General features: G+C 48.2%; 1 protein-coding gene across 1 annotated transcript; it reads left to right on the forward strand.

The window, feature by feature from the left end:
• The first annotated feature begins 264 nt into the window (after positions 1-264).
• TP53RK (TP53 regulating kinase) lies at positions 265-2,743 on the forward strand. Its single transcript, XM_032604552.1, has 2 exons — positions 265-573; positions 2,163-2,743. Exons 1-2 carry the CDS (start codon positions 291-293, stop codon positions 2,639-2,641), a joined length of 762 nt encoding a protein of 253 aa, XP_032460443.1. The 5' UTR covers positions 265-290; the 3' UTR covers positions 2,642-2,743.
• The last annotated feature ends 11,800 nt before the right edge of the window (positions 2,744-14,543 follow it).

Raw genomic sequence — 14,543 nt, forward strand, 5'->3', positions numbered from 1 at the left:
AGGGGCCAACAAAGCCGACCGCGAGAGTCACCAAGGGCTTCCGGAAAGAGCCGAGGAGTGGAAAGAGCGGTTTACCGAGAGTTTACGGAGATAGCCGAAGAGCAGGGAGGCTGGGCCACTAGGCTTCGAAAAGAGCCGAAAGGTTGGGAGGAGGAACCAGTTCCACAAGACGGAAGTGTAGGCGTTCGAGTGGCCGGAGAGCTCCGAGGATTTCCGGAGCTAGCCGAAGCAGCTCCGACAGTTTCCGGAGAGGGCCGAGGGTCTCCAAGCGGCTATGCGGAGGCGCAAACATGGCGGAGGCAGGGCGTGTTGAGAGTGAGCTGAACGAGGGGCTGGCGCCCGCGGCCGAAGCACTGGTAGCGGCCCGGGAGCGGAGCAGACGCTTCTTAAGCGGCCTAGAGCTGGTGAAGCAGGGCGCCGAGGCACGCGTGTTCCGCGGCCGCTTCCAGGGCCGCGCGGCCGTGGTGAAGTACCGCTTCCCCAAGGGCTACCGACACCCGGCGCTGGAGGCGCGGCTCGGCCGGCGACGGACGGTGCAGGAGGCCCGGGCGCTGCTCCGCTGTCGCCGCGCAGGTGAGGCGGCCCGGCTTGGGGGCGTGGGGGACGCGGGTAAGGGGCTCCCCTGCGCTGCGGGCCGCGATTTGCCTCAGTTTCTCTGTTTGTACCTTCTGCATGGCTTTCCGTTAAGAAATGTGATCCTTTTATCCTTCTTTTCGTTCATTAACTCTTCAGAAGCCGCTTGGCCTTGCAGCGACTAGCATTTGTCCCGGAGCCATCGGCGCCTGGTTCAGTTCTGGCTCTGCCACTCTTGCTCAACGTTGCGCATGTCATTTAACTGCCCTGAACCTCGGTTTCCCCATTTGTACCGTCTCAGTTTTCGATCATTATCCTTTTTTCCTTTTAAGAAGCAGACGTAATTACAGGTACTTGCCCAGGAGCCAGGCTCTCTGGGTTCAAATACTCCGCTGCTTCATATATAGCCTTTCAGCAAAGTTATATAACCTCAGCCTCAGTTTCCTCACATGTAAAGGGAAGTCATTGTAGCTATATCCATCTCATAGGGATGTTGTGGCCATTAGACGAGATGTGTATGCCATGTATTATGTTTGAACATAGGACTGACTTGTGGCGCTCAGTAAACATAAGATTTCATTCAACTGTTTATTTTTTCATTAAAATATCATTGCACCATGACCGTAAACCTTGTCCTCAGCTGAGAAACGTAGGCTCAGAGGAGTAACTTGCCCAAGCAACCCAGCCAGGCTCTCACCCCATATCCCTCTGACCCAGAAACACTGGCTTTTCACTTTTACACTTCCTACCTTTGTTTCTGTGATTGGTATTTTTTAGGTGTCTGCTGTACTCCAAGACACTGTTAGGTGCAGGGAGATCTGGAGGAAATTCAGTAGCGGACAAGCAGATGCACCTCTGCCCTTGATCATATTTAACGACATTATTCACGTGTTCATATTTTCTATTTTCACCCTCTCCAAGATCTAAGTTCTGTTAAGCAGGGATCGTGCCTGCTTTTTTTCTGCTGTATCCCAACAGATTTGTCTCCAGTATCTAGAAGTGTCTTGAGGGTGATTGACATTCAATGAAGATTCATTGAATCTTCAAATTCAGAGAAGTCACTGAATTATTGGAAGCATTGATCGCATGTTATAGAAGCAGAAATGGCAGCTTAGAGAAATTAATGTGACTTTAAAGTTATACAGCTAATAAGGAAGGGAGCAGGGATTTAAACTTGTCCTTCCTCTCTATAAAGATGAATCTCTAAGCCGGCACATGGCTTGGCCTCCTGCTGGTGTCCTTGTCAGGTAGAAACGGCTCTGACTGGGCTGTGCTTACCCTTCTGGCTCTTTATTTTGTTTTGTATTTTAGCGAATAATTATGACAAATGAAGTCCAATCATAAAGGGTGGAAGGGAGGAGGGAGCTTTGGCTCTGCTCACCTTAGCTATGGGGTGCTCTTAGCACAGTCCTGCAGGGGAAACTTCCAGAGAAGTTAAGGTCTGCCATTCCGCAGCATTCCTAAATCTTCTTCCCGAAATACGCAGATACACACTGTAAAAAACTGGCTCAGTCTTTGAAAATTAAGCTTACTATTTAAAAAAAAAAAAGAAGTATCTAATTCAATGACCCCTTATGTCTTGGTTGCAGGAATATGTGCCCCGGTTGTCTTTTTTGTGGACCATGCTTCCAACTGCTTATTCATGGAAGAAATAGAAGGCTCAGTGACTGTTCGAGATTATATCGAATCCACTATGGAGATTGAAAAATCTCCCCAAAGTCTCTTTGGCTTAGCCAAGGCAATCGGACAGGTTTTGGCTCGAATGCACGATGAAGACCTCATTCATGGTGATCTCACCACGTCCAACATGCTCCTGAAACCTCCCCTGGAACAGCTGAACATCGTGCTCATAGACTTTGGGCTGAGTTTCATTTCAGCACTTCCGGAAGATAAGGGAGTTGACCTGTACGTGCTAGAGAAAGCCTTCCTTAGTACCCATCCCCACACCGAGACTGTGTTTGAAGCCTTTCTGAAGAGCTACTCCGCTGCCTCCAAAAAGGCCAGGCCAGTGCTTAAAAAATTAGATGAGGTGCGCCTGAGAGGGAGAAAGAGGTCCATGGTGGGGTAGAAGAATTCTGTGACGACCACAGACGGTTAAGCTGTTCACAGTAACTTTGAAGGAATGCTATGAATATGAGATTCGACCTAAATAAAGGTGGTGGGATATTTTTAGGTGCCGTCTGTGATCATGCTTCTTAGGCGTTGTCATCTGCAGTTGACTGTTCTCAAGAGCTTACTCTGTACATGAGGCACGTCTGGCAGAACTGGGCATTCAGGATAAATCTCAGGCTTTCTCTGCAGTTGTGCCGTGTACACCTCAGATCAAGGGCATGGCGTTACAAAACATTGAATCACATACTGAGAACCTTATTCTGTTTTCAGTCCTGGTGAGGCAAGGACAGAGTCTCAGGTGGTGACAGTATGTCTTTATCAGCCCTCTAACCCAGCCTTTTTTGTTGTTGTGTTCATGACAGACTCCTCTCTGAAACCAGTACAGTGGGTTACAACCAGCATTTTAAGAAAGAGATGGAATCAGAGATTAGAAAATATCAGAGCACATTACATGTAGTATTGTAAGTATTGTTTTATGAAACTTGTTTGAAATGTGTATATAGACAATGTACTAGGTTTTGATGTAAAATACAGTTGTTTTTGAGGGCCGTGGTAAAAAAAAATGATGAAAAATGCCGCTTAACTCCAATTTCTCCTTTTTAAAAAAAGCAGGCTCATAGCTTTTAGGCAACTGAAATTTATGTATTTCTGTACAAGACTTTTTTTTTTTTTTTTTTTTGCGGTACGCGGGCCTCTCACTGTTGCGGCCTCTCCCATTGCAGAGCACAGGCTCTGGACGCGCAGGCTTAGCGGCCATGGCTCACGGGCCCAGCCGCTCCGCGGCATGTGGGATCTTCCCGGACCGGGGCACGAACCCGTGTTCCCTGCATCGGCAGGCGGACTCTCAACCACTGCGCCACCAGGGAAGCCCCTGTACAAGACTTTTTATTTTTGTTGCTCTGTGTTTTTATGGCTATCTTCTAATTAAGAAGTGATTGGTATAAAGTTCCTTTTAATTTCTATAGGTAAAAAAGCCGGTTTATATCAAAGACAGTAAGTAGATTGAGCAAAGATAGTGAAGTAGCTTGGAAGTGACTGAAGTTTGATAAAACCTGGTTTAAGAGAAGGTGCAGGAAAACTGTATTAAGATGTAAAGTACCGCGAATTAGCTCACACTTGTCCTTGCCCAGGTTCTTCCCCCAAAGAATTTGTGTGTGTGTTGGGAGGGAGGGAGGTATAATAAAACACTTTGCTCCTGTAAGCTCTAACTAGCAAGTCAATATTTTGAGTGTGGGCACTGTACTGGGTACCAGGTACAATGATGAGCAAGATGGACAAGCATTGTTCTCATGGAGTGAACATTCTGGAGCAACTTGGACTGTGTCAGTTTTGTTCACCACAGTTATCACTCTGCACACGGCAGATGCCCAGGAATGAAAGAAAACTTCCGTTTCTGGGTAGTGGTGACTGGTTGAGAGAACTGACATCATTGGTTGCTACACGTCAGGCATTGAATCTAAAACAACGCTAAATTAGGTATTGTCACCATTTGATAGAGAAACGGGCTCAGAATGGGGGGAGCTTGTCCAAGATGTCACAGGTAGCAAGGGGTACTTTTCCCTGGCTCCAAAGCCCATATGCTCTCCACTGATCCTTTAAGAAATGAGATGCATTTCAATATATGACACATAGTATTATAATATGTGTTGGCATTATGTTACACTATTTTCAAATAATTCCAAGGCCACAGGAGCTGGCCATAATTTTTTTCAATGAATATTCTCAACATGACTGAGGGCTTATTCCCCAGTTTCCTCATATACTGTACAGCTAATATGGCTAATCTCTACCTCGTGGGGAGAATGGTTGAGCCATGCGTGCAGCTGTTAAGTCAGCGGATACCTAGCGCTCGCTGTGTGCCAGGCACTGGAGATACAGAGGGGACACGAATGTCTCTGGAAACAAACTGAGTCCCTAAGACAATTTCAGACAGTGATGAGGGCTGTAAAGCAGCGGCCCCCAACCTTTTTGCTGCCAGGGACCGGTTTCGTGGAAGACAGTTTTACCCGGGGGTTGGGGGCGCTGGTTGAGGCGGTCCTGCCAGCCATGGGGAGGAATTGGGGGCAGCAGATGAAGCTTCGCTCGCTCGCCCGCCGCTCACCTCCTGCTGTGCGGCCCGGTTCCTAGCAGGCTACGGACCGGTACTTGGTCCCAATCCGAGGCCCGGGGGTCGGGGACCCCTGCTGTAAAGGATGCTGAGATTCTGAGTGACCTCGAGTGGAGGGAGAGGGAGGAGTGGTCAGGGAAAGCCTCGATGAGGTGACCTTGGGAGTAAGACGTGATGGAGAACCAGGAGATGGGGCGTGGGACGCCAGGTACCAAGTTGGTGAAGGAGGAGCATCCCTGAGGGACAGCAAGGCTGGTGGGGCTGGTTTGCCGCCGAGCAAGGAGGAGGAGCAGGAAGTGAGATCGGAGAGGTGGGTAAGCGCTGGGTCACGCAGGGCCGAGTAACAAGGCTGGGTTTTTATTCTTAATGCAGCTCAGGAGGTTTTAAACCAGGAACATCTGATGTACATTGTGAAAGGACGACATTGGTAGAAAAAACAAAACTGCAAGGGGCCAGAGTGGAGGCAAGAAAACAGTGAGAAGGTTAGCCTGTGATGCCTGTAGACCAGGGTGGAGGCATCGGCAAGCGTGCCGCAAGCCGTGCGGCAGTCACCAGGGTATGTGACGCGGTGGCCAGCGGCTGTGGGAGTGGCGGCAGCGGCAGCAGCAGGGAAGCAAAAATGACCTTTGCAGGCATTAAGAGGGAGAGGGAGACACTGGAGGCTGGAGACACTTCACACGTGTTCCCAGCAGGAGTATTTCCTGTCTTCATACTCAGCCCGTGGCCAGGGCAGGGAAATAAGGATTAACAAGCCTTCCTAGGGGAGCAGTGGATTCTTCTCCTAGTTCAGTGTCTCACAGAGGGCTAAGGAACCCTCTGCGATCCCAGATCCCTCAGAGTCCACAGGGGACAGACAGCCTGTGCTTTGCACCGATAAGCCAGTGGCACCAGCAGCAGCATGTGAATTCCCGCTGGTTATAACGAGGGTTATAACGGATGAGGACACACTTAGCAGTGAGAAGCAGGACGTCCTAGGGTCACGATACGTGACAGAGCTGGGATTCAAGCCCCCATTTTTAACAACAGTTAACTTTATTGAGCGGTCACTAGGTTCTTTGTGTGCATTAACCCATCTTACAGAGGAGACAACTGAGGCACAGAGAAATTCAGTCTTGCCCAAGGTCACACTGCTAATGAGTGGCAGAGCCAGCGAAATGTGATGTGGCACAGATGTGTCCAACACTGAAAAGGACACAGGCCCACATCTCCTGGGAAATTGTGGCCAGTCCGCCGGCCACAGAATGGAGTTACCCAGGCCTGGCCTACTGAGTGCCCCGTATAGGCGTGCTCTTATTAAATGATCTGAGCTGGCCGAGAGGAGATGGGACCACCTGCACTCATGGGGCACGTGGGCTGTAATCTCTGCCATAACTAAGGACGTTAGCCTGAATCCTGATCCTGGTTCCAATACAATTTTATTTACAAAAACAGGCAGCTGGTTTGTGGGCCACACTTTGATGTTTTAAAATATTACATTAACATATTTGTCTCAGTTAACTGAGTTTTAGGGGCCACCTTAAGTTTGTGCCCTAGGCAGGTGCTTCTCTTGCCTCGCCAGAGCCCTGACCCTGCCGTCACCAACTGACAGAGCCCCTGACAGTGAGTGCCCACGTCCTTACAAGGGCCCGCCCCAACCCTCTTTCTGGAACTGGGTATCTCCTTTTTTGTCTTGAACTCAGGGCCCTGCAACTCCAAAGGACTGAATTCCGCTTTCCCCGAACCCAGCGGAGTGGCTCTCCTTCGCCACCAGAGGTCGCAAGTTACCGTCATTCTCTGTGCAAAGAAGTCAAGAAGAAACTTCCCTCCCCTTCCATCCTCTTTCACTTCCTTCTCTCCTCCCTTCCTCTTCCTCCTCTGTCCTCCTCCCCTCCGCCTCCCTTGTTCTCCTTCCTCTCCTTCCCTCTCTTCTTGCTGTCTCCCTCCCTCCCTCTCTCCCTTGAACTTGATCATTTATTCACTCAACACCTTAGCTGAGTGTCCAGATGTGGTGGGCACCATGCTTATCACTCAGGATCCTAGTGAGCAAGACAGACCACACGTGGGGACGTCTAGTTCCTCCCACCTTGATTTTGTCATGCGTTCTCTCACTCACTCGCTCACTCACTAGGCATTTAGCAAGCATGTTGGCTGTGTCCGGCTCAGTGCCAGATCCCGAAGAAGCTACAGTGACGAGGAAGTCCCCCTACCACTATCCCAGTGCCGCTGCAATCAATGGTTTCCCCACTGCTCCCTGTCCCCCCTGCCCTGCCCCACTTCTTCCCTGGACCCCCCTGCATCCTTCCTCAGCAGCCAGAGACACCCTTGTAAAGCCAGAGGATGCCACTTCCCTCTTCAGAAGTGTGATGGCTTCCATCCCATGTCTCCTTGCTCACCAGCTGCATGGCTTGGGACCCCCTCACTGTACCTCTGAGCCACAGTGTCCTCATCTGTAAAATGGACTAACAGTGGTGTCTACCTCGTGGAGCTGCTGTGAGCACTCTGCTGGGTCGGAATTCCCAGGAAGCACACCCAGCGATGCAGTTTAGCATGTAGGATGTTTATTAAGGTGTCGGCCTCCAGAGAAGGGAAGGGAGGGAAGGAAGCAAGGGAGAGCGGGGGCAGAAGTGGGGCTGAGAGGCAGACCCAACAACAGCCTCAGCCAGCTTCCCTGCCTGGTGGAGGGGGGTGTCTGCAGCTACAATGGCCCTGCAGAGATGTCCCAAGTTAGGCAGAGATAGCCAGGCCTTCATAATCTCACATCACCCAGACATGAGCGGGCCGCCCCTGGAAGGGTTTGGGCTTGGATGAGGCCACTCTGCTTGTGACTCGATTCCTGAAGGGGAGACAGATGAAGGCTGCCTGCTGACTACATCTGCATCTGGGGCAATCGGTCCTTCCTTGTAGAGGAACTGGGTCTCACATCAACGCCCCCATAAGCATTAATGAAATAATGTACGTAGAGCACTACTGCAGTGCTTGGCACATGGTAACAATTAGCTGCTGTTGTTATTATTATATAATTTATATTGCTACTATTTTTAGAGACCAAAAAACAGGCAATTATAATACAGCATCATTTGCTTCACTTTATAAGCCAAGAATACACAGGTGCACATTGCCTGGCCCCAACCCTAATCTATCTGAATCAAAAGGTCTCAGGCTGGGCTGAGAATTTTCATTTCTAACAAGTTCCCAGGTGATGCTGAGGCTGCTGTTCTGAGACCACTGCCCTAAGGGAAATCAAGGTGTTTCACGGGAAGATCAGGAAATGGATGCTGGTAGGGCAGAAACAATAGTTCTTTGCTCTACCCCTTTTGCAGAAGAGGAAGCTGAGGCTCACAGATGCTAAGCACCTTGCCTAGAGTCATCAGCCTGTATGGTAGAGACTGTGCTAGACATTGTCTGTTGCCTACTAAAAGCCCCCTTATTCCTTTTGGACAGAGCCTGGTTTTTGTCCAGGTATTTATTAGGTGCAGATGGCTTTATCTCAGAGAAGCTCAGATTGGTCCCTGATATAGGGGTGGGCATGTGACCTTTTTCTGGCCAGTAAGATACAAGAGAAAATTGCAAAGTTTGCTTCTGGGGAAGATTTTGCTTCTTACAGAAGGTGAGAGAATTCCAATCCAAGAGCATGGGATACCTTTCTGACCCCCTCTTCTCACTTTGGGTCAGCCACACGGTTCTTCCAATAGGCGGTCATGCTCCCATCTCAGGGCCATGGTACTTGCTGTTCCCTTTGCCTGTCACACTGTTCTTCACGCATCCTCACATGGCTTCCGCCTTCACTTCCTTCAATTCTCTGTCAAACACCACTGTGTCTTCCATGAGCACCCTGTATAGAAGCTAACACCCCCAGCCTCAGCCCTCCCCATCACCTCCCCAGCTTTGTCTCCATCCCATTCACGAGCACCTGCTACCATTTGCTTCTTGTATGCTCTGGGGGGCAGAGGGTCCTGTTTGCTGCACCGTCTCAGCCCTTGTTTCTCTATTGGTGCCTGGAAGGTAGTGGGTGCTCAGTAAACATTTACTGAATTGAGTTGGATTCCCTTATACACGCCCAGCCTGCTTGTTGGAAAAAAAACCAAGGAGCTACGTGAGCCTTCCTCCCCTATGCCAAACTCACACACACACACACACACACACACACACACACACACACACACACACACACACAAACACCCCACCAACCCACAGTCTTCCCTGCTGGAGGCAAAGCAGAGTAGGGTCCTGGCCTGCAGCTTGGAACAAAAAACAGTCAGAAGCCTGGGGGTTTGGTGCCGATCAAAGGCCTCCTGATGTTTGTAAACCTTTGCTCTCTGCCCGGGATAGAGGGGGTTAGGGGATGGCCCAGAATCCAGAGTTAGTTGTAGCTCCAGGCCAGGGGAGTCCGGGCCCTGCCCCTTTCCCCGTAGAGAGGAAAGGCCCTGAGAGGTCAAGTTGCTTGACTCCCTCCCTCCAGGTTATCTCAAGGGGTGACTTATCCCCGCCCCAGCCTCAGCCCACCTGCTGAGACTTGCTTCAAAGCCAGTATTGCTCTTGGAGCAGTAGAGGCCTTGACCAAGATGTCACGCTGAAAGATGCTGACCGTGGTACGGGGCTCAGTGAAGGGAGTGGGGGAGGCACTGAGAGTCCCTTCCATGCAGGTGAAGTGGAAACTGGTGCCCATACTCTTCCCTCAGGCTCTCTCCTCTCTCCCTGCTTTATGTTTCTTCATAGCACTAAGCACCGTGTGATATGCTATATATGTCACTCATGCATCTCGCTACAGAGCTGCCAAAATAAAACCTCTATGAGAGCAGAGGCTTTTGCTTCATTCGATCACTGCCAGAGCCCCAGCACCCAGAAAGATGCCTGCTACATAGTATGCGCTCAATTCATATTTGTTGAACGAATGATATGCATGACTGGTCGATGTTTATAGTAATAAAATACACTTTATTTAAAGCATGTTCAACTATTCGATAGTTGATTGAACCCCTGCTATGTCCCAGGCACTGGGACTGTAGCACGGTACAATCTGGACTCCTTATTCTCATGGGGCTTCATCTAGGAGGGAATAATTTCAAATGGTGAGTCATGCTGTGAAGGAACAACTGAGGGGATTTTATACAGAGGGAGTGTTGTAGAGTTGAGGAAGGCTACGTTTCATTAAATTAGGTAGTCACGGAGGCCCTTCTGAGGAGGTGACGTCTGAATTGAGACCTGAGTGAGGAGAAGGAACCAGCCACTATGAAGGGATGGTGGGGAAGGAGTGGGGAGGAGAGATCCAGGCAGAGGGAGCAGTCAGTGCAAGAACTTGGCATGTTCAAGGAGCAGGAAGAAGGTCACAAAGAGGGTGGCACCCAATGGTTGAGGGGAAGGCAGGTGGGACATGGTGTTGAAGTGTTAGGCAGGATTCAGTCATTCATGTAAGTGACCAGCACAGTGCTTGACACATAGCAAACCCCTTAGTAACTAAGCTGATGTGTATAATCAGTGTGTGTGTATGTATATATATGTATATATATATATATATATATATATATATATATACATATATATACATACACACACACACACACACACACACACTTTACAGAGGTTGTAATTTGCGTATTAAAAAGGGGGGTAGTGGGCTTCCCTGGTGGCGCAGTGGTTGAGAGTCCGCCTGCCGATGCAGGGGACAGGGGTTCATGCCCTGGTCCGAGAAGATCCCACATGCCGCGGAGCAGCTGGGCCCGTGAGCCATGGCCGCTGAGCCTGTGCGTCTGGAGCCTGTGCTCCGCAACGGGAGAGGCCACAACAGTGAGAGGCCCGCGTACCATCTGTCCAATGGGTATACCAATGGGAATGAAAATAAATGGTAGTCAAACCATCCTCTGACTGTGGAAGTTCTTTAAGAATTCCCTCCCCCGACACACACAAAAGATAAAACACACCAAAAAAAGGAAAAGAAAGAATTCCCTCCCACACTCTACTTTCTTTTCAGTGTAAAGGGGGGAAGAAACAAAGGCAGGGAGCTAATTAGTGGGTCCAGTCTTGGAGCCCCCTTGTTCCCTGTAGAGTTCTAAGTCATCCAGCTAGAGGCCTCATGTCTGCAGACTCTCCTTCCTATAAGAAGCTCTTCTCCAGGTGAGAAAAGTAATAGTGGTGGTAACATTTACCTATTGCTGTGTGACAAACTGCTCCAAAACATAATGGCATAAAACAACCATTTATTGTGTTTGCAGATTATGTGGGTCAGAACTTTGGACAGGGCAAGCCAGGGCTGTCTTTTTTTTTTTTTTTTTAACCAAGGAATGTCTTTGATCTACCACATCTGGGGCCTTAGTTGAAAGGCAAAGGGCTAGAATTATCTGGAGGCTCATTCACTCATATGCCAGTTAGTTATTGCTAGTGGCTTCTTGGGTTTCTCTCCATGTGGTTTTACTGCCTGGTTTAGTTTGAACTCCAGATATGACAGCTGGGTTTCAAGGGCAAGAGTCTCAAAGAGTGAGGGAACCAGGCAGAAGCTGTACCCACTTTATGGCTCAACCTTGGAAATCACATCGCATCCATTCTGCCATGTTCTATTGGTTGGTGCATCACAAGCCCCCACCCACTTTGCAGAGGTGGGGACATAACTCTCAGTGCGAAGCGTTAATCACATTGTAAGAGGAGCATATGGGATGCACACATAGGATGGAAGATATATATTGGTGCTGTCCTTGGAAAATCTGCCACAAGCAGAATAACAGTGGCCAGTTGTTGCACACTTGCCATATGCAAGTACTGTGCTATACCCTCGCCTGTTAATCCTCCCAACATCCCTATGAGTTACATACAATTTTTGTTCTCATTTCAGATAAGGAAACTGAGGCCCAATGGGTTGCAGAACAAGCAAGTGATACAGCCAGAGTTTGAGTGTTGCTTCATCCAGGGCGGTGTGACAGGCTCAATAAGGTAATGAAAATGGATTCTTATAAGGATTAAATAAATTAATACATGTGAAGTGCTGCAAACCGTGCCTCACACATAGTTAAGTGCAGTATATGTGCTTGCTATTATTAATGCTATCATTATTATTATTACTACATTTGAGTCACCAGATTGAAACCTCTGCTCTAATAGAAGATATTTGTACTCTGAATCTCTCAGCTGGTTCCAGAAACAGGGAGCCAGTCCAGGGGCACTGGGTGCAATATACCCTGGTCCCAGTTGCCTCCGGGCTTTGGGGAATGGACTTGAGTTCCTATGATGTCAGCTGGTCCAAATCCCCAGGACTCGTTTTTCCGGTTTGGAGCACCCCATCCTCCCACACCCAGGCCTCACATGTCCAAAGTGCTCTCTGCAGGGCCTCGCTGACCATCCAAGGCTGTCTGACACTAACCTGGCTAGAACCTTTGATGAAGCCGACTATTGGGCTGGCTCAAGGTCAGGTCTCCAACTTGAAAGGACATGGGAGAGGGTTTCATCACAGCCTGCAAAGGGTCCATTGGGAAATAACTTGCCCTAGGGGTTTACGGGAATCATGGCAGCATGACCTGGATAGGAAGTGAGCGCTGCACCTCTTCCAGGGCCTTTCTCTTGCCATCTCTTGGTTTCCCAAATTTCAGATCTTTGCATCCAATTTTTGGAATTTTGCAATAACCATGCACTTCCCATACTAAGAGTTACTTAGTGTTTTTCTTTGAGTTGCTTCACATGGTAAACTTCAATAGATTAACTTAAAAGGAGGATTGTTATAAAATCATGGGCTTTAGTTTAAAAAAAAGAAAGAAAGAAAGAAATCACTTGTCCTAAGTCAAAAGTAATTAGAAGAATGAATAAAATAAAAAGAAACCAGTGCTGTCCAGTCGCAGCAAGATGTCAAAGTCTCTGGCCTTGAAATCTTCTTTGGCTGTTACAAAGAGAGTTACCAAGTGATGAGATGTTAAAGGGACACTAACACCCAGCCGAGACCCTCTCCGTGGTGTAATGAAGAGTTAAAGAAAATTGACACAGGGAATAACTTTCACTCTGTGGGATTAAATGTTGTTTGAATACCGTCTGGTACAACATAAAATGATCTGTGTTTCCTTACGGGTCTGCCTCTCAGGTGTTGAGAAATATTCCACCATCTAATTCGGTCTCAATGACAGCTCCTTTCTGTCCCTCCCTCAGAAATCTCAGAAGACACGTCCACAGAAAAACCTGCACACAAATGTTCATAGCAGCGTTACCATAATAGCCCCAAAGTGGAAACAACTCAAATATCTATCAGGTGACGCATGGATAAATAAAATGTGGTATATTTATACAATGGAACATTATTTGGCCATAAAAATGAGAGAAGTACTTACACATGCTACAGCGTGGGTGAACCTTGAACAAAATCATGCTAAGTGAAAGAAGCCAGACACAAAGGACCACGTATTGTATGATTCCATTTATACAAAATGTCCAGAATAGGCAAATCTAGAGAGACAGAAAGTAGATCAGTGGTTATCTAGGGCTTTGGAGGTTGGGGGGAGATTGGGCGTTGGCTGAGACTGTTAATGGGTGTGGGGTTTCTTTCTAGGGTGATGAAAGATTTCTATAATCGATTATAGTAATGGCTGCACGACTTTGTGAGTATGCTAAAAACTCTGGACCTCTTGGCTTTAAATGGATGAATTGTATGCTATGTCAGTTATATCTCAGTAAATCTGTTACTAAGATAATGAAAGCAGCATCTGTCACGCTGCTTAAATCCCTGCAGTGGCTGCCCTTGTCATTCAGGGTAGAATGCAGAATCCTCGCTCAGCCTTTCAAGATCCCGTGTCTTCTAGTCGCTGGCTGCCCTTCTGATCCCACCTCTGTGCCCAGCTCCTTGATGACTCCAAGCCGGGTCTTGCCTCAGAGCCATTGCACTTGGCTTTTCCTTCCTCTTGGAATGCTTCCTTCACATACTCAGAGGGTCCACTCACCCACTTTCCTTGGGTCTCTGCTTAGCTTAAGGCCCTTAGTCACCTAGTCATCCAGGGCTTCCCTGACCACCTTATCTGAAATGGTACCCCCGCCCCCCATCACAAGCCATCTCCCTCTCCTGCCTAATTTTCCTCCGTAGCACTTGTCATCTTCTCATCTTTACGCCATAATACATTTTACTCATTTGTTTATCATTTGTCTCCTCCAACTCCATCCCCCGCCAACTAAATGAAAGTTCCAGGTAGGCAGAGATTTAAAATTTTTGGTCTTATTATGATTGTATTCATAGCCTGGTATATAGTTGCTATGCAGTCAATATTTATTGAATAAAAGGAATAATGAAAGGTGTGTATGATTAGCCCCAAGTTTACTGGTGAGGAAAACCAAGTCTGGTGTTTAAATATTCATTCAGTAAACATTGACAGAGCACCTACCACAGACCACGCCCAGGCCCTGGAGATATTAAGTGGCAAAATTTTGGTAGAACTCAGGAGGGCCATGAGAACCGGATTGAAGTCTCTAGATATGAAGTTACAGAAGCCAACTCAGATTTTGCATCAGGGAAATGATTCCACCAGAATCTGACAAAAGATGGATTAGCTCTTAGGGGTGTGGGGAGTTGGAAAGCAGTGGAGTTGTTCCAAAAGTGGCTCTCAACCCCAGCTGCACATTAGAATCTGCTGGGGGCTCTTAAAAATCCTGATGTTCAGGCCACATCCCAGGCAATTAAATCAGACTCTCTAAGGGCAGTGCCTGGGCGTCAGCATTTTTAAAGCTTCCCAGGTGATTCCAAGTGCAGCCAGGGTTGAGAACCACTGTGTTAGATGGTTAGAGGAGTGTTGATGACCCTTGTTATCTGATGGTA

Source organism: Phocoena sinus, chromosome 15, assembly GCF_008692025.1.
Source record: "Phocoena sinus isolate mPhoSin1 chromosome 15, mPhoSin1.pri, whole genome shotgun sequence".
NCBI classification, from domain to species: domain Eukaryota; kingdom Metazoa; phylum Chordata; class Mammalia; order Artiodactyla; family Phocoenidae; genus Phocoena; species Phocoena sinus.

Coding starts and splice junctions, on each gene's coding strand:
- TP53RK (XM_032604552.1), top strand. CDS start 291: ATGGCGGAGGCAGGGCGTGTTGAGAGTGAGCTGAACGAGGGGCTGGCG. Junction 574..2,162: donor GCTCCGCTGTCGCCGCGCAG/GTGAGGCGGCCC, acceptor TCTTGGTTGCAG/GAATATGTGCCCCGGTTGTC.